Source organism: Coregonus lavaretus (assembly GCF_964263955.1).
Source record: "Coregonus lavaretus genome assembly, chromosome: 20".
Lineage (NCBI taxonomy): Eukaryota > Metazoa > Chordata > Actinopteri > Salmoniformes > Salmonidae > Coregonus > Coregonus lavaretus.
Genome location: NC_140007.1, coordinates 20,837,627 through 20,864,550, shown reverse-complemented (window position 1 = coordinate 20,864,550; position 26,924 = coordinate 20,837,627). Strand labels below are relative to the sequence as shown.

Here is a 26,924-nt window from a genome sequence, read left to right as displayed (position 1 = left end):
TGTTAATAAGTATTTATTTAATTTGATTGTCATAAGAAATGCATTCCTGGAAATTAAATTCAAATCTGAATGCAGAAAAGAGTCTGGTATCTACCAAAATGTTGATGATACAGAGATGTGTATGTGCCAAGTGTATCACGTCCTACCCAACCCAAAGCATAGGATCACATTACATTCTTTATCAACTGTGGAAATTCCTCTGTTATGAAGAGCTGTAACGGAAGGAGAATGAAAGTAAATATGACACTGGGGTGAGATACAACACAACATAGGTCAACTGCCTGATGCTGCTCACTCATCCCATGTTTAGATTTAAGATCTTTCCTGTCCGGTGCACTATGGGGAAATCTGTGTCCTGATTCAGTGTTGAGAGCAGATGAGCACAGAGTTAAGGCCAACTGAGTGTGAGTCAGAGATATGAACAGTATCTGTATCTCAATGTTTCTCGATCTGTGTCTGTATCCAGCCTGAAATCACACCAGATTCGCAAGAATAGGGCGATTGTTTTCGGGTGGTGTCGGTGCGTACCAGTCAGAGCAGTGTGTAATGTGACCTAGTGAGGGTGAGGGTGGTGTGGGGGTTCTCCTGTGGAGAGTGGGGTGGAGCCTCTCCCTCTATCTCCAGCCTCAGATCCAAGAGGAGAGGAGACAGAGCAGCTGGAGCACACACTATACACACACTATACACACATACACATATAAGTACACACACAAGTACATTAACCTAGAGAAAGATTTTCACACACACATACATACACACACATACACATACTCACAGAACACAGATCTACACCCTGTAAACACACATACAGCAACACCCTCTGACACCGGCAGACATCTGAAGTAACCCTTGAGAGAGAGAAAGAGAGGACTCCACTGCCTAGACATGCTCAGGCGGACAGCTCTCTGGGCTGGCCTGGTGGGACTGTATGTCATCGTCACCCTGTGTCCAGCCTCCTGCCAGCTGAGCGAGGAAGACACAGAGACCCTCGTGGAGCTGCACAACAGCTACCGTGGCCAGGTGGTGCCCAATGCCACCTACATGCGTAAAGTGGTAAGGGCTGCATGACTGGGAGGACGGATAGGCGGTTATCTCTGCCTGCATCTCTACCTGTCCGCTGCAGGATGGGTTCAGTCTGGCCACCTCTGCATCATAATAGGTGGAAATAATATGTTTTAACCCTTTGTGGTGATGAGCTTCTTGGATATTGGGATTACTACTGTATGGCTGTTGGGATTGATTGAGTTTACCCCTGTTTTGACTGCTGTCACCTGGTGTGGTTACTGGTACTCGTTGCTCTCATGGGGTTAATCTGTATTACAATTGATATTGTTTTGGCGGCAGGTTTTGGATTTATATTTATTTTTGTGCAATGCTGCCAGTTGTTCAGTATTGAACATGAAATGAGTGCTTCAGTAACTTAAAATATCTGTTAGTATTCAACTTTAAAACAGTCTTGTATCAAAACTGAACTCTGCCTGCATCTACAGTATCATAACCATTGCTTTGACATGATATCATCATGTCATAAATGACAAAAACCTTTACCACAGAAAAATCACAGCTTTAGTCACTAAATCCGAGTGGCGCAGTGGTCTAAGGCACTGCATCTCAGTGCTTGAGGCGTCACTACAGACGATTCCAGGCTGTATCACAACCGGCCGTGATTGGGAGTCCCATAGGTCGGCGCACAATTGGCCCAGCGTCGTCCGGGTTTGGCCGGGGTAGGCCGTCATTGTAAATAAGAATTTGTTCTTAACTGACTTGCCTAGTTAAATAAAGGTCAAATAAAAAAATAAGAATAAACAGTGCTGCAGAAGATGTATTATACATATTATCCAGTGGTGTAAAGTACTTAAGTAAAACTACTTTAAAGTACTACTTAAGTAGTTTTTTGGGATATCTGTACTTTGCTTTTTATGTTGTTTTTTTACAACTTTACTTTTACTTCACTACATTCCTAAAGAAAATAATGTACTTTTTACTCTATACTTTTCCCCTGACACACAAAAGTACTTGTTACATTTTGAATGCTTAGCAGGAAAGGAAAATGGTCCAATTCACACACTTATCAAGAAAACATCCCTGGTTATCTCTACTGCCTCTGATCTGGTGGACTCACTAAACACAAATGCTTTCTTTGTAAATTATGTCTGAGTGTTAGAGCTATCCGTAAATAAATAAAAACACAAAAATTGTACCGTCTGGTTTGCTTAATATAAGGAATTTGAAATTATTTATACTTTTGCTTTTACTTTTGATACTTAAGTATATTTTAGCAATTACATTTACTTTTGATCCTTAAGTATATTTAAAACCAAATACTTTTACTGAAGTAGTATTTTACTGGGTGACTTTCACTTTTACTTGAGTCATTTTCTATTAAGGTATCTTTACTTTTACTCAATGACAATTGGGTACTTTTCCCACCACCAATCTTACCATCCTATAAATTTGACAAAAACAGCTCTGCCCCGTGGTTAAATCAGCATATAAATTACAGACGTAATCCCAAGACAAAACTTTTGTCGACATCCAGAGTTAAGTTAATAACTTTGCTGATAGAGCCTGTCCGTGCCTCAGTGCATTTCTGTGCTGATTCACCCCACCGTGACTGAGTGAGTGGGTGTTCAGAGTTGAGTCTAGCGTTGTGCAATGCATGGGAGTGAGTGTGTGTGTGTGAGTGTGCACACTGTGGAATGTGCACACTAAAGTTGCTATCTGACAGTCCCAGGGATAGGTCTCTGCCTGTCTCTGTGTTTCATGTTCATGACGGTTTCACTAAACTGGACTGAGAATGCAGAGTGAATGGGTTCATATCATTCATTAATATCATTCATTCATAACATTAAAGCATTAATGGCATTTGAGTGGAATCATGAGTCATCATGACCAACAAAACCGCAACATTCTAACAGTTAAACAGTAACTTACTGTTAAGCATTGCTTCATCCTTACCTTCTGTGAATGACAGTTCATTAGATGTCCTGGGACAGGAATGTCTGTTAAACATCACAGTAATCAATTACCTTGAGAAAGACAGATAATGTGGAGTATACAGGAAGAAACAGAACATACCTATTTGAAACGAGAAATTAATATAACTTTTTATTTGTATTGTTATGGAAGATTCAATGGAATTTTAATGGAAGTTTCAAAACATAGCCATATGTCATTGACTCATATATCACAGGTTTCTACGTCACTACCTGGTGATCAATTGATTGAGTCAGATTTCATCTGCAGAGTCACACCCCATGTGGAATGTCCTTGATTTTATGTGTACAAGACACAGCATCTAATGCTGACCAGATGGTCTGGGGGACGCCTTTGTTTTCTCTGGCTGAAGCATGGCAAAAATGTACAGCTCAGAGAGGAGGAGATCTGATGTCCTGAGGCTAGGACGCAAGATGTTGTGGAATTTCAACTAGTTTCCCCGGCCTCCAACACAAGTCCCCTGTTTGTTTAGAGTCATGGGGTGACTGGACAAATAAGCTGAACTTCACTTGACTCCACACTGGATCGCTCTGTCTGGACAGGTCATGATACAAAGACAAAACGTGTTCGTACAATACTCGTACAATACTGCATCTCTGCATTTATTCAAACCAATTATCACCATAACATTTGGTGAGCTAAATCAAGATCAAGCCTTATCTGCCAAGTGCAATCTCATCCTCTTGCTCATTACAATACTTGAATAGGAATTGAACTGAAACTATGTGGGATAAGTTAACATTCCTCAACCACTAATACCTGTATTACTGAAAGATTCCTTATAAGTTCCTTAGTAAAAGTTTGATTTAATAAGGAAGGATCATAAAAAGGAATACAGTGCATTCGGAAAGTATTCAGACCCGTTGACTTTTGCCACATTTTGTTACGTTACAGCCTTATTCTAATTTTTTTATTTTTTTTATCTTCATCAATCTACACATAATACCCCATAATGACAAAGCGAAAACAGGTTTTTAGAAATGATTGCAAAAAATTAAATAAAATTAAAATAAAAACCGAATTTACATAAGGAGATGATCGTGGACTTCAGGAAACAGCAGAGGGTGCACCCCCCTATCCACATCGACAGGACCGCAGTGGAGAAGGTGGAAAGCTTCAAGTTCCTTGGCGTACACATCACTGACAAACTGAAATGGTCCACCCACACAGACAGTGTGGTGAAGAAGGCGCAGCAGAGCCTTCAACCTCAGGAGGCTGAAGAAATTTGGCATGGCACCTAAAACCCTCACAAACTTTTACAGATGCATAATTGAGAGCATCCTGTCGGGCTGTATCACCGCCTGGTATGGCAACTGCACTGCCCGCAACCGCAGGGCTCTCCAGAGGGTGGTGCGGTCTGTCCAACTCATTACCGGGGGCAAACTACCCGCCCTCCAGGACACCTACAGCACCCAATGTCACAGGAAGGCCAAAAAGATCATCAAGGACATCAACCACCCGAGCCACTGCCTGTTCACCCCGCTATCATCCAGAAGGCGAGGTCAGTACAGGTGCATCAAATAGCCATCACTAGCACATTAGAGGCTGCTGCCTATAGACATAGACTAGAAATCACTGGCCACTTTAAGAAATGGAACACTAGTCACTTTAATAATGTTTACATATCTTGCATTACTCATCTCATATGTATATATTGTATTCTATATTATTCTACTGTATCTAAGTCCATGCCACTCTGTCATTGGTCGTCCATATATGTATTTTTTCATAATTCCATTCCTTACTTAGATTTGTGTGTATTGGGTATATGTTGTGAAATTGTTAGATATTACTTGTTAGATATTACTGCACTGTCGGCGCTAGAAGCACAAGTATTTCGCTACACCCGCAATAACATCTGCTAAACACGTGTATGTGACGAATACACATTTATTTTATTTTATTCAGACCCTTTGCTATGAGACTCAAAATTGAGCTCAGGTGCATCCTGTTTCGATTGATCGTCATTGAGATGTTTCTGCAACTTGATTGGAGTCCACCTGTAATAAATTCAAAAGATTGGACATGATTTGGAAAGGCACACGCCTGTCTAAATAAGGTCCCACAGTTGACAGTGCATGTCAGAGCAAAAACCAAGCCATGAGGTTGAAGGAATTGTCTGTAGAGCTCCGAGACAGGATTGTGTCGAGGCACAGATCTGGGGAAGGGTACCAAAAAAGGAGGACGGATGGAGCATTCATCAAACTGTAAAGCATCACCAGGTATTCATAATGCCCCGTGGTTGTGCTGAATGCTGTCTTCCACTCATCCCCCTCTCGGACACGAACCAGGTTGTAAGCACTCCGGAGATCTAATTTGGTGAAGAAGCGCGCCCCATGCATTGACTCGATCACCGAAGGAATGAGGGGGAGACGATAACTAAATCGTATCGTCTCCTTGTTCAGTGATCAATAATCAATGCAAGGGCGCAAACCGCCGTCTTTCTTCTTCACAAAAAATTAACTTGAGGAGGCGGGACGTATAAATCACTGGCGCAGGGACTCGGTGACGTATGTCTCCATAGCCTCCATTTCAGCCTGTGACGGGATACACATGACTCCTGGGAGGCACAGCGTCTACCCGGAGGTTTATCGCGCAATCCCCCGCCCGATGAGGTGGTAACTTGGTCGCCTGCGTTTTGGAAGATGCGTGCGCCAAATTGAGGTATTCGGGGGGAATGCGCACGGTGGAGGTACTGTCTGGACTCTCCACCGTGGTTGCACCAACGGAAACACAGAGACACCTACCCTGACGCTCTCGCAACCAGCCCGTGAGAACCCTCTGCGGCCATGAAAAGGTAGGGTTGTGGAGTGCTAACCAAGGAATACCTAATACTACAGGGAAAGCAGGAGACTCAATAATAAAAAAAAGACTTGCTCGCGATGAGTCTCGTGGGTAACCATAGTGACTGGTGCTGTAACTTCCCTAACAAACCCATACCCTAATGGTCGACTGTCAAGTGCTCTGATGGGGAGTGGAATTGATAGGGGAACCAATGAAATGCCTAGGCTGTGTGAAAATGACCTGTCCATAAAATTCCCAGCTGCGCCTGAATCGACTAGAGCCTTACACTGGGGAACTACAATGTAATCAGGAAAGTGGATGGGTAGGATACAGTGCGCAGCAGAGGGCTCTGAACGAGTGTGGTGTTCGATACCTGGGGTGACGTGAGAGTGCCCTGCCTGCCGCCTCCAGACCCAAAAGAACGCTGACGACATTGTGCGGTGAAATGTCCTCTCATGCCACCAGAGTGACACCGGCGCTGTCGTCCTCCGCTCTCTCGGATCGCCGCTCCACGCAGCTCCATAAGCTCGTGATCCGAGTCGGGAGGGGTTGGAATGGGCAGAACCCCTCCAGGACATCCTCTGGCCGCCAGCAGATTGTCCAAGCAGATGGTCATGTCCACCAGTTGATTGAAGGATAACATGGTGTCCCGGCAGGCTAGCTCCCTTTGGACGTCCTCCCGCAGATGGCACCGGAAGTGGTCGATGAGGGCCCGCTCGTTCCACTCGGACCCAGCTGCTAAAGTCGGGAACTCCAGGGCGAAGTCCTGCGTGGTTTCTCGTCCCCTGCCTCAGGTGGACCAGCCGCTCGCCTGCCTCTCGACCCTCGGGCAGGTGATCGAAGACAGCCCGAAAGAGGCGAGCAAACTCCCCGTAGTTGTCCAACGCAGCTCATCCTTCATTCCAGACCGCGTTGGCCCACTCCAGGGCTTTCCCCGAGAGGCAGGAGATGAGGGCGGACACCCTCTCCCGCTCCGATGGGGCCGGGCTGATCTTGGAATAGAAGGGTTGGAGGAGGAATCCCTGGCAGAGAGCAGCTGTCCTGTCGAAATCCTGTGGTCGGGATATCTGGATCCCTCTGGGTGCTGGGGTGTGGATGGCTGGATCCGGTCGCCCAGCTGGTCTCGGCAGATCGGGTCCTCTCCTCTCCAGGCGTTGGATGGCCTGGAGAACCCGATCCATCGCTTCTCCCAAGCTGGCTAGCATCGTCAAATGCTCCTGGACCCGTGCCACGACTCCAGGCATGCGCTCCTCTCCCGCTGACTCCATAGCGGGTGGGTGATTCTGTGATGAGTGATTTGAAGGAGTCAGGCGCAGGAGGGTAAATCACAGAATAAAGAGTTTATTCCGGAATACAGAGTTACACAGAATAGTGTCAAACAGTCCAGTGCGCAAAACAGGCGCACTGGAACAAAACAGGCACACAGGGAAAAATATACCCGGCAATACAAAATACACAGAGCTCAACCGAGCTGCTCTCCTCACATTAAACAATCACCCACAAGGACAAGGGTGCAGAGGGAACACTTATACAAGTACTAATGAGGGGATATGAACCAGGTGTGTGTAATAGACAAGACAAAACAAATGGAATGATGAGATGTGATGCGGCAGTGGCTAGAAGGCCGGTGACGACGAACGCCGAAGCCTGCCCGAACAAGGAGAGGAGGCAGCTTCGGAGGAAGTCATGACAGCAGCACTCCACCAATCAGGCCTTTATGGTAGAGTGGCCAGACAGAAGCCACTCCTCAGTAAAAGGCACATGACAGCCCACTTGGATTTTGCAAAAAAGCCAGCTAAAGACTAAAGAAACAAGATTCTCTGGTCTGATGAAACCTAGATTGAACTCTTTGGCCTGAATGCCAAGAGTCACATCTGGAGGAAACCTGGCACCATCCCTACGGTGAAGCATGGTGGTGGCAGCATCATGCTGTGGGGATGTTATTCAGCGGCAGGGACTGGGAGACTAGTCAGGATCGAGGGAAAGATGAACGGAGCAAAGTACAGAGAGATCCTTGATGAAAACCTGTTCCGGAGTGCCCAGGACCTCAGACTGGAGCGAAGGTTCACCTTCCAACAGGACAACATTTACATTTAGGTCATTTAGCAGACGACCCTAAGCACACAGTCAAGACAAGGCAGGAGTGGCTTCGGGACAAGTCTTTGAATGTCCTTGAGTGGCCCAGCCAGAGCCTGGACTTGAACCCGATCGAACATCTCTGGAGAGACCTGAAAATACCTGTGCATCAACGCTCCCCATCCAACCTGACAGAGCTTGAGAGGATCTGCAGAGAAGAATGGGAGAAACTCCCCAAATACAAGTGTGCCGAGCTTGTAGCATCATACCCAAGAAGACTCGATGCTGTAATTGCTGCCAAAGGTGCTTCAAGAAAGTACTGAGTAAAGGCTCAGGGTTAAAAAAATAAAATAATTGCAAACATTTATAAAAACCTGTTTTTGTTTTGTCATTATGGGGTATTGTGTGTAGACTGAGGGGAAAAAACAATTGAATCAATTTTAGAATAAGGCTGTAATGTAACAAAAATGTGGAAGACGCTGTATTTGGTTTACATGGGAATGTTGGTGTGACTAATGTAATGTAATGTACAGTATGGTTTATGTCTAAAGTTAAAGGGGATAAAGATAATTTTAGACATAGATAATCATGGTCTGTCTTCCGCCAATGTTAATATAACAAACCCTCCCTTATTGGTTTGCAATATTAACATTTCAATAGTGAAGAAGGAAATTCCTCTTCTTCCAGGCAGTATTAGAAGGAAATACCAATGTCAACTGGTGGGTGTCCGGGTCAGGAATTGCTCAAATATTAGGGTAGTATACATTGGCACAATACATCAAATAAATAAATAGCTAAATTCAAAACCATTAGCAATAGAGTGTCTGATCTCCAAACTCCACTGATGTTTTCATAAGCATACCTCTTGTAATACAATCTGCTAGTGCTGTGCTATCTTATATCAACCCTGAATGTTTGGTATTTAGATAAGGGTAGAGCTAGGATCACAGCTGTTGGTTTTAGGATGCCACTTGCAAAGATTCATTTTTCCCTTTTTAGAATCAGAATAATAGGACAGATGTGATTTTAGGATCAAACTTACTTGCAATGTGGTGGATATGCTGAATAGTATGATTAATTTGAAGTAGTTTGAAGTTGTACACTATTGAAACACTAATATAAGAGAGTGCATAGCAGGCTACATACAGAGTTCTGTTTTGGTCCTCAATGTTGGTTAATATCTCCCTCTGTCGCTCATTCTGCAGCACTACATCTGTACAGATTACAGGTCGCATTCAAACAGATTACTGGTTGTATAATACGATGGTTTGTCTCTTTTTCCCCTTCAGAAATGGGATGAGAAGCTGAAGATCGTAGCTGAGGGCTATGCTGTGAAGTGTACATGGGAGCACAACCCGGATCTAGAGGAGCTGAACACGGGAGAGAACCTGTTTGTGTCCAACGGACCCTTTGACCCCAACATTGCCATGGAGAAGTGGTTCCTGGAGCACCTAGACTACGACTACAACAACAACAGCTGCCAGGATGACAAGATGTGTGGACACTACACTCAGGTGAGTGACACAGGGAGATACTAGTTACTTATAAGAATACACTTCTTATAACACATTACTATAACTGTGACAGGTTGAATATTCCTTTATGTCTTTACTCCTGTGTGTATAATCCCTGTGATGGTGGGTGAATATGATGGTGATGATGATGATGGTGATGGTGCTGTTGATGGTGATGATTGTGATGATGGTGATGAGGATGGTGATGATGATGATATTGATGATGATGATGATGATGGTGATGAGGATGGTGATGATGATGATGGTAATGAGGATAGTGATGTTGGTGATGGTGATGATGACGATTATGATGAAGATGAAGACGTTGTAACAAGACTGCTGGGGATGTTTCAGATGGTGTGGGCGGACTCTCACTCTGTCGGCTGTGCTACTCATCGCTGTGATACCATGGAGGGGCTGTCTTTTGAGAAAGTCACCTTCCTAGTCTGCAATTATTACCCAGCGTAAGTATGTTACCAGAGAACATGGACTGAATTCCACATTTATCTCCTATTTCTACACTTACACGTTCAGTTAACATAATCAATCCTTACTATTGCATTTCACTGATTGCGTTAGGGTTAGGGTTAGCATTACAGCTGAAGAGACATTGTAATACCATTCTGGGGTTAGGGTTAGGGTCAGGGTTAGGGTTGGTCCCTGACTAACAGCCCTGACGGAGTGACCACTGACCTATGTTATTTGCATTTCAGAGGTAACTTTAATGATGAGAAACCCTATGAGGAAGGTGAAAGGTGCTCCAAGTGTCCAGACAACCTGCCGCGATGTGTTCAGAACCTCTGTGGTATGAATTCAGCACATGTCAATCACGCAACTCTGCCCGCAACTCCACCTGCATGCCCCCCCCTCCCTCCCCCACATATATTTTACCTCATTATCTCGCTCCAGTGTCTTGGAAAACACACAGATGTCAAATCTCATCCTCTCCAACCTGACCTCAGTGTCGAGCCAATTGTGGTTGATCATGATATCCCCTCTTTGCGAATATTGATTGGGCTAGGGACCCTGTAATCAGTTTCTAAGACATAGCTTTAGATTTGTCATCATTGTTTTCCCCAGTGCCTGATGCCTCTGAGCCTTCAGAGGAGCCTGATACAGAGAAGGAGACAACGGACAGCTCTCCCCCAGGCACTGATGAGCCCTCCACCGCCACCTCCACCGCCACCGCCACCAAGGACACAGAGCTGGAATCAACACAACCAGACCACTCATCAGCCCCTAAGCCAACCATGGCTGACAGAGATGAGACAGGCACAGAGCCTGGGGATGAGGAGGAGGAGGGGGAGGAGGAGGAGGGGAAGGAGGAGGTGGGGAAGGAGGAGGGGAAGGAGGAGGAGGGGAAGGAGGAGGAGTGGAAGGAGGAGGAGGGGAAGGAGGAGGAGGGGAAGGAGGAGGTGGGGAAGGAGGAGGAGGGGAAGGAGGAGGTGGGGAAGGAGGAGGAGTGGGAGGGGGAGGAAAGAGCAACAAAGAGGGAGAAGGAGAGTACTATGGAAGAACCTCGGGCCAATGCAGGAAGTGTCTCTACATCCCTACTTCTGGTCACCAGCTTGATGCCTTTAATCTCACTGGGATTGTGAGGGAGTGCATGAGGGAAAAGGCTTCACACACAAACACACACACACACACACACACACACACACACTATCTGGAGCTGAACTGGACGTTGCTGGAAGTTGAATTACATTGTGATATAATTAAGCAATAAGGGCTGAGGGGGTGTGGTATATGACCAATATACCACAGCTAAGGGCTGTACTTATGCATGAGGCAACGCAGAGTGCCTGGATACAGTCCTTAGCCGTGGTATATTGATCATATATCACAAACCCCCAGAGGTGCCTTATTGCTATTATAAACTGGTTACCAACATAATTAGAGCAGTAAAAATAAATGTTTTGTCATACCCGTGGTATACGGTCTGATATACCACGGCTGTAAGCCAATCAGCATTCAGGGCTCGAACCATCCAGTTTATAATTATGTATACAGCATAGATTTATTTTGAATAAACCAAAGTAGCTAATTTGATGGTTATTTAGCTATTATTTGCTGGCAAATAATTACAGTTGGTAGTTTGCCATATGCCTTCTTAGCAATAAGCATAGAACATACAATGTAATGTAATATAACAGTTGTATAATAACAGTTAGGACCTGTGACCAATCTAACAGCAACTACCCTTTAAAGCAAGGCACATCCTCTATAAACATCAATGTGATTCCTAAGCCTAAAGGAGCATAACTATTGTCAATATTGAATATTTCTGTAAATGTCTGTATATAGAGTATAATAAATATTGTTTGTTCTACTTGTTGGGTCTCAACACTTCCATGTGTCCTATACCTTCCTCTGGACTGTGAATACATGTTTCTCACTACCACAAAGAATGGAAACCAGTAACCTGATGAGCGAATTTGAGCTCCTCATCAAAATGACGTATTTTAGCTCCATAGAAATGTGTCACGCCCTGACTCAAGGGACTCGTATATGTTGAGTCAGGGTGTGTATGTTCTATGTTGTATATTTCTATGTTGATGTTCTAGTATGTCTATTTCTATGTTGGCCGGGGTGGTTCCCAATCAGAGGCAGCTGTCGCTCGTTGTCTCTGATTGGGGACCATACTTAGTCAGCCTTTTGGCACTAGTTAGTTGTGGGATCTTGTTCCGTGTTAAGGTATGTTGTGTTGTGCTGCCTTGGACTTCACGTATCGTTTGGTTATTGTTTTGTCGTTGTGTTTATTCGTAAATAAACATGTATGCATATCACGCTGCGCCTTGGTCCGTCCCGTCTGTTAACGAACGTGACAAAATGTGAGTGTTCAAAGGTTATTCTGTTTCAGAATATGCTTTGTGTCTTCCTATAGTCCTTTCTCTTCTCTCTGTAATGTTTTATCATTTTTATCAGTTAGGTGTGTTGCAGGTAAAATATATAACAAAGTGGAAAAAAAACAGAGTTGGCCTATGCAATGAACGGTATAGTTGTTGGTGAAAAAGTGCAAAGCCATGTTAACCAAAGGTTAACACCTGGGGAGAAAAAGAGATCAAATCCAAACACATCTGGTCCAACCTGGCATGGCTTGGAGTCAGCAGCACAACTGGCATGGCTTGGAGTCAGCAGCACAACTGGCATGGCTTGGAGTCAGCATCACAACTGGCATGGCTTGGAGTCAGCAGCACAACTGGCATGGCTTGGAGTCAGCAGCACAACTGGCATGGCTTGGAGTCAGCAGCACAACTGGCATGGCTTGGAGTCAGCAGCACAACTGGCATGGCTTGGAGTCAGCAGCACAACTGGCATGGCTTGGAGTCAGCAGCACAACTGGCATGGCTTGGAGTCAGCAGCACAACTGGCATGGCTTGGAGTCAGCAGCACAACTGGCATGGCTTGGAGTCAGCAGCACAACTGGCATGGCTTGGAGTCAGCAGCACAACTGGCATGGCTTGGAGTCAGCAGCACAACTGAAATATTCATTCACCACTTCTCTGTGAGGCTATTTCTGGAGGTGCATTTAGACACTCAGGCCTCCACAGCGTTCACAGGGAAATTAGATTTAGTCGAGGGGGGCCCGGGCTCCGCTTGTAAGGTACCCAGAACTGAAGGACTCGCTCGCTCCCTGGCTTAGTATTTTAGATTGCTTTTTAAGAGACTGGATTTAAAAAAAACTCTCCTAGGCATTGAAATGTCATGTCACATCACCGGGCTCGCTAAATGCATGTCCTCCTTAGATGATTCGATGTGACACTTTTTGGTTTCTCCGAGCACTGACGTCGGCAGTTAACCAATCCTGTCAGCTGTTTAAGTGCATGTATATACTGTATTAATGGGTGTGTGCACAGGGACTTTAATGAATGAGATTCAAAGAGAGACAGAGAGACTCCCAGTTGGTTACGGTGGCTAATTCTATAACCCTGACTGCATCAACTGGACAGGGGAATACCACGCACCATTGCACACTAAAACTACCGCACACAGAACACCACAACGCCAACATTTACATATGAAATATAGCTAGACATATCAATACAGACAGACACAAATAGTGGATGCAGAGAGCCCCAGTGACTGAAACAACAGGCAAAGTCAGGCATGGTGAGAGGGGACAGCAGGACACCACCTGCTGGCTAGCTGGGACTGGGAGGAGAAGCTGGGAGGCTGGCACTCCGTGGGGACGTGATTGGAGATGACATTAACTAGTGTGCCCTCTCTCTCTCTCTCTCGCTCTCTCTCTCTCTCTCTTTCTCCTACTCTCTCTCTCTTTCTCCTACTCTCTCTCTCTCTTTCTCCTACTCTCTCTCTCTCTTTCTCCTACTCTCTCTCTCTCTCTCTCTCTCTCTCTCTCTCTCTCTCTCTCTCTCTCTCTTTCGCCTTCTCTCTTTCTCCTACTCTTTCTCCTACTCTCTCTCTCTCTCTCTCTCCTACTCTCTCTCTCTCTTTCTCCTACTCTCTCTCTCTCTCTCTCTCTCTTTCTCCTACTCTCTCTCTCTCTCTCTCTCTCTCTCTCTCTCTCTCTCTCTCTCTCTCTCTCTCTCTCTCTCTCTCTCTCTCTCTCACAAGCTCCTGTTTTTTATTTGTCCTTTTATCTCCTCTGAAGCACTCTCTGTTCTCAGCAATAGCTAGGCTACCTTTAACTGATCTATTCGACTCTCGTCATCCCTCATACTAACAGACTGAACATCTATAAGAGGAAATGATTGGTGAAGGGGATATTCTTAGAACCTGGAGACACTGGATTCATGTGAGAATGCAAGCAGGCAAACCAGAACCCTGGACTTGATCCCAAAGACACAGCTCACACACAATGTGAATAGCAAATCCATGCTTTTGACTGACATTACAGTAACTGCGCCCTGAGATTGTTTGCCTCTGCTGGGGGTTGACTCATCCTCTGTGAGTATGACTGTGTCAGTGCTTTAGACGGGTGATGTGAAGGAACGTGTTCTGGTGGATGTGTGTTTATGCCTTTCTCTCCCTACAGTTTAAAATTAAAGCTTATTAACCAGCATTAGTGTTTCTTGCATAGTTCCCTCTCCTTCTGTACACATTATAGCACTACAACTATGTTCCATAACTAAACCAATTCCCCAGCATTCAATAATACCACAACTGGTAAGAGTGCTTGCCAAGGGTTGGCTACTTGAATATTTAAGCATAATAATGAGATACTGTATTTGTTTACTGACACACTTAGCTTCTATCATTACAATGGCAAATATAAACATAATGCGAATTGTCACATTGATATGGGAGTAATCTCTGACATGCAATTACCAATATACCTTCGTTTGGGGAGGAGGGGGTGAAATAAAGGGAAAGAACGTTTCATTTTCATCAAGTACAAATGGTGATAAACACTGTGGGGAATATTGAATAAATGAATGATGTTTGACTGCTGATCCTTTGAACCAATACCATCCACAGGACTCCCTCCCTCTCACACTCTGGCTCTGGGATTGGTTCATTGGTGTTGGCAGATGCTGAATATGCATGAGCAGAGGGTCTGTTCATGGGTGGAGCCTCAGAGGCTAACTCTGAGAGAGGATGAGAGAGAAGTGAAGCGAGTAACAGCAGCATTCTATTCTCCAGTACTGCAGAATCCACGCACTGACAAGGCTCACATTCTCCATCATTTGAGGGGGGGCATTTCTGCCTGCCTTAACTCTTCCCTGGACTCTGGCACAGATTGGATTGATGCACCCCTGCCCTGGTTTCATCCTTCATACCTCCGAGCTGGCTTGTCTACCTCACTCTTGCCTTCGAGCTGGCCTTCCCTCCTCCACTGCTGTAAGTGGATCGGCCAGACTTCCACCAGAGTGACACAGACATGGGCTGTCGGCTCTCTGGACAGGGACAGTGGGCTGGCAATGGGAATGGGGTAAGTAAGGAGGGTTTTGTGTGTGTGTGTGTGTTTGTGTGTGTGTGCATGCGTGTGTTCAACCTGTGCCTTTGTTCTGGGATTTGTGTGCTTATTGACAAAGCAGCCTATACTATTACCATCCTGTCTGCCTTCACATAGAAAAGTCAGCATACGCAGGTTACGTAATCTGAAAACTCGGGGCAGACAGTGTGTGTGTGTGTGTGTGTGTGGTCGTGCACACATTTATGGTATGACCTCATGTGCGTTTGCATAACTGAGGGTCTTTAGCATGCATACTGTATTTGTATTGCAATAATATTCCATGAAGAGAACACTCTAAGAGAGACTACTACAGTTTATTGTGTGTGTTCAAGCGTAGCTAACAGGGACTGATGGTGGATGTGGTGACCTGCTCTGGTCTCACAGGAAGACATGTAGATGCCTCTAGACAGGCCGACTATTCACCAACACGCTCCCGCTCTCTGTTTGCCCCAAGCATCCTCTGGCCATTCAGCAGCCATGGTCCAGATACTGTGCATTGTAATGCATCAAAATAATTGTATACTGTGCATTAAGAGAAGATAGCTCGTTCGTGACCAGAGGGTGAATGTGTTCATGGGTGACCTGACAGAGTGTATGTCTGCATTGTCAATGGAGTAACTACTGTTAGCAACAGCTATGGCTGCTCAACCTGGCTGCCTGCCTTGCATTTATAAACTGAAATCTGCGCACAATACACACGCATACACACACTCACAAGTTTGCAAGCACACACACACAGTATACCAGTGGCGGTCGGTGCCGTTTAAGATTAGGGAGGACAATTAATTTTTTATGGGCCTTATTTCTATTACTGCATATTGGATGATTGTCATTCATATTCCATTCACCCAGCTCAATGTAACATCGATAGGTTTAGGCTACTACATGATACTCGAATTTGTCCTATACCCATCATGAGGTTGCTTCAACCTAGCCTACAATTTAACGTTTATAATGTAGGTGCACAGGTCAAGAGACAAATTGGGGTAATCAAGGTGACAGAAAGTGACACATTCAATACCGCCATGCACACTCTTGCCTGCATCTAGCTGATCTTGGGTGTAAACATTAGTCCAAACAGTTCCGTTTTGCAACTAAAACAAGTTTCTATTGGACAAATTCAGGTAGGTCCCTCCCCGCTTCGTTCCGTTTAAGAAACATTTTGCAACAGAATCAGCGGAATGAATACACCCCTAATCACCCGCACACACAGTTCACTTTCAAAGCAGCAACATACAGCATCATCACTTTGCTAGTTGTATAATTCCTTCTTGCGCCTACGCGCTCTCCTCCTCTCACCTTTTCCTTTCGCTTGTGGACTTCAGTGCACAACACATCAGCTGTCTGTGACCAGGTGAAAATACCTTTCCAAGCCAAACCTTCATATCATGACCGCTAACCACTACACAGCCTACATTACATAAGTATTAAGACCTTTTACTCAGTACTTTGTTGAAGCACCTTTGGCAGCAATTACAGCCTAGAGTCTTCTTGGCTATAACGCTACAAGCTTGGCACACCTGTATTTGGGGAGTTTCTCACATTATTTTCTGCAGATCCTCTCAAGCTCTGTCAGGTTGGATGGAGAGCGTCTCTGGACAGCTATTTTCAGGTCTCTCCAGAGATGTTCGATCAGGTTCAAGTCCGGGCTCTGGCTGGGCCACTCAACGACATTCAGAGACATGTCCCGAAGCCACTCCTGCGTTGTCTTGGTTGTGTGCTTAGGGTTGTTGTCCTGTTGGAAGGTGAACCTTCACCCCAGTCTGAGGTCCTGAGCGCTCTGGAGCAGGTTTTCATCAAGGATCTCTCTGTACTTTGCTCTGTTCATCTTTCCCTCGATCTTGACTAGTCTCCCAGTCCTGCGTCTGAAAAACATCCCCACAGCATGATGCTGCCACCACCATGCTTCACCGTAGGGATGGTGCCAGGTTTTTTACAGACATGACACTTGGCATTCAGACCAGATAATATTGTTTATCATGGTCTGAGAGTCCTTTAGGTGCCTTTTGGCAAACTGCAAGCGGGCTGTCATGTGCATTTTACTGAGGAGTGGCTGTCGTCTGGCCACTCTACCATAAAGGCCTGATTGGTGGAATGCTGCAGAGCTGGTTGTCCTTCTGGAAGGTTCTCCCATCTCCACAGAAGAACTCTGGAGCTCTGTCAGAGTGACCATCGGGTTCTTGGTAACCTCCCTGACCAAGGCCCTTCTCCCCCGATTGCTCATATTGGCCGGGTGGTAAGCTCTAGAAAGAGTCTTGGTGGTTCCTGTCAACGTCTGGGTGAAGTGGTGAAATGGAATCAGGCGCAGGACACAGAACTGAGAAAATGAATGGATTTACTAAACAAAAGTAAACCAAAACAAACCCTCCACACAGGGAAGAGCAGAACAACAGCTCACCAAACGACGTAAGACAACGGACAATCACGCACAAACTCAGGAGGGAAAACAGAGGTAATTATAGGGACACAAATAAGCATAATGGGTAACAGGTGTGATTAATTAAGACAAGACTTGTGTAACACAGAAACATCGATCGGTGGCAGCTAGTACTCCGGTGACGACGAACGCCGAAGCCTGCCCGAGCAAGGAGGAGGGGCAGCCTCGGCTGTATTCGTGACAGTTCCAAACTTTTTCCATTTAAGAATGATGGAGGCCACTGTGTTCTTGGGGACCTTCAATGCTGTAGACATTTTTGGTACCCTTCCCCAGGTCTGTGCCTCGACACAATCCTGTCTCGGAGCTCTACGGACAATTCCTTCGACCTCATGGCTTGGTTTTTGCTCTGACATGCAGTATCAACTGTGGGACCTTATATAGAGAGGTGTGTGGCTTTCCTAATCATGTCCAATCAATTGAATTTACCACTGGTGGACTCCAATCAAGTATCTCAAGGATGAGAAATGGAAACAGGACACACCTGAGCCCAATTTCAAGTCTCATAACAAAGGGTTTGAATGCTTATGTAAATAAAGTATTTCTGTTTTTAATTTTTTATTTGTCATTATGGGGTGTTGTGTGTAGATTTATGAGGGAAAACATAATTTAATCAATTTTAGAATAAGGCTGTAACGTAACAAAATGTAGAAAAGGGAAATGGGTCTGAATACTTTCCGAATTACTGTACATGTTACCTCTGCTATAACTTACATATCCCTGAACATTTCGATTCTAACATTATTCATAATCTCACAAAGTTTCCTGGCAACTGTGGCCTATAATTAGTATCAAAGTCTACCTTAGGAAAAGTATTCAATTAATATTTATTATCAATCAATATTTATGCTATAAACCTTTTGCAATTTAAAAACATTTGATTATATGAGAGACACAGTCTGCCAAAACATTATTTTTGTGTTTTGATGCTGCCTTTTACATGCACTGAAACACCAAAAAGTGTTTTCACAACACTCTCTTAAAAACACAATTATTGAGATTGAAGAACCACTTTGGGTGTTTCAGAGTACTTCCATTCTGTTTTAAAATACATTCAGTGTATCGTAACACTTACATTGTGTTTACATTCAAACACCCTCCAAACACTAGATCTCGCACTACGTTTTATGGTTTTACTACACAATGATGGTGTTTTGAGTCTTTCTATTTGAACAGTGTACCTTGACTTGGAAGAGTTGCAGTGTTGGCCTTAGCCAGCTAGCTAACATAAATAGTATTCCTCTCTGTTTGAGTCAGGATGTTGAGGAGGTTAAATGACATGCATTAGCTAAGTGAAAGGTAAACTAAGAAAAAAAAATACAAATAAATCTCTCTCTCTCTCTCTCTCTCTGCTTCTTCTCCTTAATTTTTGAAGAAACCATTGTCTTTCTCTCTCTCTTTGAGTCAACTACTCACCACACTTTATGTACTGCAGTGCTAGCTAGCTGTAGCTTCTACTTTCAGTACTAGATTCATTCTCTGATCCTTTGATTGGATGGACAACATGTCAGTTCGTACTGAAAGAGCTCTGGTAGGTTGGAGGACGTCCACCGGAAGTCGTTATAATTACTGTGCAAGTCTATGGAAGGGGTGAGAACCATGAGCCTCCTAGGTTTTATATCGAAGTCAATGTACCCAGAGGAGGACGGAAAATAGCTGTCCTCCGGCTACACCATGGTGCTAACCTGGAGGGTGCTGTTGAGGCAACTGTAGACCTTCATTTCAAAACAGTGTGTGTTAATCAGTTAAAATATTTAGTATAGTAGTATCTAAAAATGATAACTTTATTGTTTTACTATTTAAATGTTTATGAAATCCACTGAATAGGATGGACCTCCCCGTCCTCCTTTGAGGAGCCTTCACTGCAGTTTACACACACAAAGACAAAGAATTGCAATCCGACATACCGTACAGACAAGTAGACAAACACCCAGACGTCTTTGGGGTACGAGTTATTTTTATCAGATTCTCTGACTTGTGTTGTGATGCGTTACTTATAAATATTGTATCAGCAAGGTTCTCTGCTTGCATTACTATCAGAGTGCAGTAGGGCTGACCACATTTAGTCGACTGGTCGATTGTTTGGTCAATAGGCTGTTGGTCGACCAAGATTTCTTTAGTCGAGCAGTAGCAAAACATTTAATAAAATCATGGTGTACAAGACAACTGTCTGATTGGCGCCTGTCTGAGTGGACTAATCGATTGTGGAGGCCGTGGGGATGGTACAGTCCATCACTCTAAGACATGTGTTACTGAAAATGTATATGGTTATATTACATAAGAACAATGGTGCAACACTAATACAAATGATATTATTTTAAAACAAATGCGCTTTCTCCTGCGTTGGATAGTGGTTGCTGTCCGCGGTTCTGAAACACATCAGTGCGCTGTTGAATTGGTGCCTTTTCCAAGACTACGTTGCTACAGTGCATTCGGAAAGTATTCAGACCCCTTCACTTTTTCCACATTGTTTAACGTTACAACCTTATTCTAAAATTGATTAAATCATTTTTCCCCTCATTAATCTACACACAATATCCCATAATGACAAAGCAAAAAACAGGTTTTTAGAAATGTTTGCAAATGTATAGAAACATTTAAAACAGAAATAGCTTATTAACATAAGTAGTCAGACCCTTTGCTATGAGACTCGAAATTGAGCTCAGGTGCATCCTGTTTCCATTGATCATCCTTGAGATGTTTCTACAACTTGATTGGAGCCCACCTGTGGTACATTCATTTGATTGGACATAATTTGGAAAGGCCCACACCTGTTTATATAAGGTCCCACAGTTGACAGTGTATGTCAGAGCAAACACCAAGCCATGAGGTCAAAGGAATTGTCCGTAGAGCTCCGAGACAGGATTGTGTCGAGGCACAGATCTGGGGAAGGGTAACAAAAAATGTCTGCAACATTGAAGGTCCCCAAGAACACAGTGGCCTCCATCATTCTTAAATGGAAGAAGTTTGGAACCACCAAGACTCTTCCTAGCGCTGGCCGCCCCCCAAACTGAGCAATCCAGGGAGAAGGGCCTTGGTCAGGGAGGTGACAAGAACCCGATGGTCACTCTGACAGAGTTCCAGTTCCTCTGGGGAGATGGGAGAACCTTCCAGAAGGACAACCATATCTGCAGCATTCCACCAATCACGCCTATATGGTAGAGTGGCCAGACAGAAGCCACTCCTCAGTAAAAGGCACATGACAGCCCACTTGGAGTTTGCTAAAAGGCACCTAAAGGACTCTCAGACCATGAGAAACAAGATTCTCTGGTCTGATGAAACCAAGATTGAACTATTTGGCCTGAATGCCAAGTGTCACGTCTGTAGGAAACCAGGCACCGCTCATCACCTGGCCAATACTATCCCTACGGTGAAGCATGGTGGTGACACAATCATGCTGTGGGGATGTTTTTCAGCGGCAGGGACTGGGAGACTAGTCAGGAACGAGGGAAAGATGAACGGAGCAAAGTACAGAGAGATCCTAGATGAAAACCTGCTCCAGAGCGCTCAGGACCTTAGACTGGGGCGACGGTTCACCTTCCAACCGGACAATGACCCTAAGCACACATCCAAGACAACGCAGGAGTGGCTTCGGGACAAGTCTCTGAATGTCCTTGAGTGGCCCAGCCAGAGCCCGGACTTGAACCTGATCGAACATCTCTGGAGAGACCTGAAAATAGCTGTTCAGCGACACTCCCCATCCAACCTGACAGAGCTAGAGAGGATCTGCAGAGAAGAATGGGAGAAACTCCCCAAATACAGGTGTGCCAAGCTTTTAGCATCATACCCAAGAAGATTTGAGGTTGTAATCACTGCCAAAGGTGCTTCAACAAAGTACTGAGTAAAGGGTCTTAATACTTATGTAAATGTGATATTCAAATTTTTAAATTGGCAAACATTTCTGTGTGTAGATTGATGAGATTTTTATATTTTTGTAATACATTTTAGAACAAGGCTGTAACGTAACAAAATGTGGAAAAAGTGAAGGGGTCTGAATACTTTCCGAATGCACTGTATGTGAATTATAGTAGAGTTAACCAGCATATTGGTGTTGAGAACAATGGGCGGAGGCAGCAGGGGAATTAGGAGACGAGAAAACAGCCCTTGCCTTAACTGTCTAAGAAAAGTGAGAAGAGAGGAAGACCCAACTTATTTAGGTCTATAATCAATAGCCTAACTGTTAAATGTGCCTGGCTTTATAAATCATCCATATATATCTACGGAAATAAGACTGATCCTGCTTCTGTTGCCTTTTTGAGTGTTTGTTTAAAAGCCTACTGATTCCGTGAGCACCAAGCCTCACGCAACCACAACATGTCGGATAAACAATCCAAGTTTTTAATCTTTGCTATGCTGTAATAAAGGCTTTACACTTTTATTTTTGTTAGAACAGCCTCTCTGGTATTATATATCATTAATGTAGTGTCCAAATTGTCCGATGTCACATGTGTCACATGTGTTACGGTGTTCGGAGTATGTTATAACCATTTTATTGATGTGATTATGATATGCTATAGGTCAGGCCCTATTGGTCACGTGCATTCAATGCATACATGTGTCACGTAAAGAGAGCAAGGGTTGAGGGAATAGGAAATGTTTTTTCCTTAAGAAGTGAAGGATTTCGGTAACATAACCTTTCAGTCAGAAATTGCAGCTTCAGCATTACGGACAGTGCGATAAACACTGTTGATGTTCTGTGGTGGTCACTGCAGCAGGGAGGAGAGAGAGACAATGGGTTCTAGTCACACAGTCACTGTGAGCCCGGCCCTGCGCAATCAAATCAATTGCGGTCGTACTCCCTCTAGTCATTTGTGTGTCTTAAGTATTTCATCAAACAGTGCATAAAAGCAAAACAGTGCTTAAAGCATCAGACAAGCTCAGTGCATATAGTTGATATGATTAAAACAAATAGGATGTGTCTATATGTGTAAAAATACGCATTTTAAAATGTCACACAATCGATTGGTCAAAAGAGCAGACGACTCTCGGTCGACCAATATTTTATTTTGTCGGGGACAGCCCTAGAGTGCAGTGGGGTGGAAAAGATCTTCCTGTCTTGAATCTCTAGGGTTTTGTTGAGCACAAAGCTTTTCAGACGAGCCAGAAAGCATGGCCCAGAATCCATGGCGAGAATGAGTCCAGCTTAGCTGGCCTACATTTCTAGACCCATGAGACTTCACGCATTATAATAACGAGAAATGAATGTCTGTTTACAGTAATGTCTGCCGCTTCCAAACATGATCTTTATTGAGGTGTTGATGCTTTATTATCCTTTCCACCATACTGCTTTTGTTCGATGGCACATGGCACACACATACACTGTACATTACATCAACTGTGCTATCCTGGTCCTGTGATGTCCTTGTGTCTAACAAAAGACAAAACGGACATAAGATATCAGATGGCATGAAACAGAGCATATCAGTGAACCAGCAGAACTCAACCACCTCACTTCCTCTTCATCTGACCCTGCATGTTCATATGTCTCCCAGGTCAAAGGGCGTGACCTGTCCCATCTCAGCCGCCGAGAGGCGTTGCAGTTCCTGGGGGACGGCTATGAGCAGCCAGTCACTATGCAGATTGAGGGGAGGCACCGGCGAGGGAGAATGCATCATCACTCCCAGTACCCAGTGTCTGACTGCGGCACCCAGACGGAGCGGCAATCCTGGGAGGCTCTGAGGGTCCTAAAGGAGGTGGAGGGGGCTGGGCCTGGCCTCGGTGCCTACGCTTCTGGGTACGTGCTGCTTGATTTGGGCCTCTCTAGCGGTTCTGTGTCTCTTTATCTGCTTGTGTATGCATGTATAATGGCAGATTAATAGTGCCCCAGTTATATTGAACCAGTGAAGTACAGCGATTGAGGCTCTGGGTTAGGTCATTTAGAGTATAGCCGTGAGATGTATACAGAAGTGGTGTTAGAATTGAATGGAACCAATGACTGGAACTGGTCTAATGTGTAAACATAGTCATTTACACTTAACATGCCTACGGTGTGAAACAGCCATGTTTTCATATGTAATGATCTCATTCTTCACAGACCTTACTATGATCACATGACCCTTCCACCAGAACTCTACGCAGCCAATGGATACCTCCCCAGTGTTGCCTACAATCTGGAGGACATTAACAGGATAGAGTATGATGATGTGAGTCATTCTGCTTTTACAGATGTAGGATATTAATTTGAGCCAGTTTGCTACAGCAGGTAAATAATCCTGCTGCGACAGGAAATGTGAATTATTATGTGGATTATAATGAATGAACATTTTTGTAATGGTTGGTACATTCTTTGTAAGGGAAAATCAAGTCTACCATTTCTAAGTGGAAATGACAAGCTTCAGAAGTATTTTTAAACCTCAAATACACAAGTTTTACATTTCCTGCATTGTAGGTAAGGTCTCCTGCAAATTAAGATCCTACATCTGTATATGAGTATAGCCTAGCTTTTGTACATCCCATTGATATCTATCTAAGACTTGTGTATCCACTCCTTATGTTCACCTATACTGTTAGGATCCAGAGATGATGAATAACCAGCCCAATAATAGGAGCTGTCTGATTGGCTGCTGTAACACTGATAATGATGAGCCTAGCAGCTTCCTGAGCCAGGTACTCTAAGAAATAAAATGATAGACAAATGTTTTATATTTGAATACGTGGTCATAGACATTCACAATTATAACAACCAATGATATTCATAGTTTCTTCCATCCTCTATTTCAGAGTGAATATGAGGGCCACTGGCTGGACAGGCCTCTGAATTACCTACCCCTCCACGAGCTGGACAGTGGCCTGGGCTGCACTGACGGCAGCCTCCACCAGGGGGACCTGTCTGACCCAGAGACAGAGGAGGGGGTAGAGGCCCCTATGTCCTCCCCTCCAGGAAACACCAGCCGGGGAAGCTCTCCCTCCTCTGAGTCCCTCCTCTCGTCAGAGCTCAGTGACTCTGGCTTCCACAGCGTCAGCACAGGGGAGTTCCGCCACTTCCAGAAGATTATAGATGGGAGGATCCACAACTACCGGAGCCGCGTCGTGCCCCGGGAGCAGAGATCAAAGTCTCGCTGGGACCTGGAGTCCATCCCTGAGACCCTGACCTGTGACCCCCAGGCTGGCAGAGCCCCAGACGGAGCTCACACAGCCATGACCCACCAGTGCACCATGGGTAGTAGCTCCATTCAGTTCCGCAAAGCCAGGAGCCCCCAGCTAAGCAGGCATGGTACCGGGTCTGCTCCTAGGGTTGCCTCCAGCTGCCGTACAGAACCCTGCCAGAGGAGAGCACTGATGCTGAACCAGCACTATTCTGAGGACCTCCCCAGCCGCAGCCACACCGTGCATGACTTATCAGACAGGAGACGGGCCAGCCACCCAGCCCTGCCCGCTGGGAACACTGCCACAGGGAAATACAGACACGTAAACAGACAACCGCCCAGCAGCCCAAACCACCTAGCCGTGCCCACTGAGAACTCTGGCACAGGACAATACAACAGGGGGTTCAACACAGACATCATTGAGAAGAGGAGAAGGCCGCTGAGTGACCATGTGGAAGGCACCTGGCAAGGATGTGTGGGTGACCACAGAAGCAGTATGGCCAGTGAGGAATATAACAGTGAGAAACAGGGTCTTTCCAAGAGTCCCTCAAAGAAACAGCCTGGGAAGGAGCCAGCAGACTGGCGTCAGTTTGCGACACTGGGACATCCTCACATTGGTGGGAACTGGCCCCAAGCAGACGGCCCCTGTGGTCCCCTCTATAGCACGCTGGATGGGCCCTCTGCCCGCTCCAGGAGGGGTCTCTCTGGGAATCCCCGGGCGGTGAGGAACCAGCTCCTGAAGGCGCGAGCCTCCCGGCTGGCTGACGAACGCAGTGAGGTCACCACGGACGAGGAGGCCCGCGGGGAGGCCTGGGCAGGCCGCTACTGGAGCAGGACGGAGCGCCGGCGCCACCTGGCGTGGGCCCGGGAGCAGAGGCAGAGAAAGCTGAACCGTGGTGCTGAGGGGGCAGGGGAGAATGGGGCTGCAGGTACAGGGGTTGCTGGGGGCCTTGGGGGTGCAGCTGGTCCTGGAGGAGGCTGCAGCACGGTGCTGGAGCTCAGCCATAGGAAGCAGAGCCGTCTGAGGAACCATAAACTGCTGGATGACTGGACCACAGTGGAGGAGCTGCTGACCCATGGGACACGGGTGGGGCAGGGGGACAACATCCTCTGTCGCAGCCCTCTGTTGTCTGTCACTACAGTATAATGACACAGTAAGATACAGTGTGTGTGTGTGTGTGTGTGTGTGTGTGCGTGCGTGCGTGCGTGCGTGCGTGCGTGCGTGTGTTTGTGAGACTGATTGTGAAGAGGGTCACTGATATGACTATAGTTTGACTATCTCTTGTTCTCCACTTATGTTCCTGGACACAAACCTAGAGCAGTATTAGTTTAACAGACAGGACCAATGGCAGCATTAAGCAATCCAAATGGTATTATTCACTGGTTACTTTAAAGCTAGCTGCCTGGATTTTGGGTTAGCTACTGCACAGAAGATATAGCTGTGTTTTAATGGTGGTGACTCCTTTCATCAATATACACTTTTTACAGTTAAATACAATCTAATTTGCTTGTTTGCCCAAAGAGTGGATATAACCATATCACTGTAATTCAATCAACAAAACATGTATTGGAAATAATTTCATATCATTGCATCACATTTGGCTAGCTCAATGTGACTTTGGTTTAAACCACATAGTTGTAGTGATACAGACTTTATATTTTGTATGAAACCTCAGGTAGTAAATATCTACTGCACAGGGACAAGAGTCCCATCTTACATGAGAAATGCCATCTTACACCCCCCCCCCCCCCCCCCCCCCAGCCTGTGTTGAATAAGAGGACAAAGTACCTTTATTCCCAGCATGTAGACTATCCTCAATACAAACCTGCCAACTGGACATAATAATAATAATAATAATAATAATAATAATAATAATAATAATAATAATAATAATAATAATAATAATAATAATAACATGACAGCACTATTTCATATGTGTCACAATGTCACCTCTCTAACTGGGCATGGATTCACAGGGCTGATTTTCCCCTGACACCACTCTTTGTCAGACATTTGTGATTGCTGTCTAAGTGATGTGTCACAACATTTCAGACAAGAGTTACTTGTGGTTTTGGTTTTGTTGATGATGATGACATCTTGACGTTATGGTCCAGAA

The 26,924-nt window shown here is 45.1% G+C and overlaps 2 protein-coding genes across 2 annotated transcripts; both read left to right on the top strand.

Annotated features, from left to right (window-relative positions):
- The first annotated feature begins 628 nt into the window (after positions 1-628).
- Positions 629-12,162, top strand: LOC311147507 (GLIPR1-like protein 1). The gene is made up of 5 exons (XM_084184258.1): positions 629-1,053; positions 9,147-9,371; positions 9,726-9,835; positions 10,085-10,176; positions 10,452-12,162. Exons 1-5 carry the CDS (start codon positions 886-888, stop codon positions 10,967-10,969), a joined length of 1,113 nt encoding a protein of 370 aa, XP_084040384.1. The 5' UTR covers positions 629-885; the 3' UTR covers positions 10,970-12,162.
- Positions 12,163-15,213: 3,051 nt separating this feature from the next.
- LOC311147422 (uncharacterized protein) lies at positions 15,214-25,954 on the top strand (the record flags this gene model as incomplete). Its single annotated transcript, XM_084184124.1, has 5 exons — positions 15,214-15,264; positions 23,215-23,456; positions 23,757-23,865; positions 24,233-24,328; positions 24,443-25,954. 5 exons carry the CDS (start codon positions 15,214-15,216, stop codon positions 25,952-25,954), a joined length of 2,010 nt encoding a protein of 669 aa, XP_084040250.1.
- Between the last annotated feature and the right edge of the window lie 970 nt (positions 25,955-26,924).

Bases quoted from the DNA above. Each gene is read 5' to 3' on its own strand.
- LOC311147507 (XM_084184258.1), top strand. From the start codon at position 886: ATGCTCAGGCGGACAGCTCTCTGGGCTGGCCTGGTGGGACTGTATGTC. The intron at 1,054-9,146 runs GTAAGGGCTGCA...TTTCCCCTTCAG, and splicing joins CCACCTACATGCGTAAAGTG to AAATGGGATGAGAAGCTGAA. The intron at 9,836-10,084 runs GTAAGTATGTTA...TTTGCATTTCAG, and splicing joins GTCTGCAATTATTACCCAGC to AGGTAACTTTAATGATGAGA.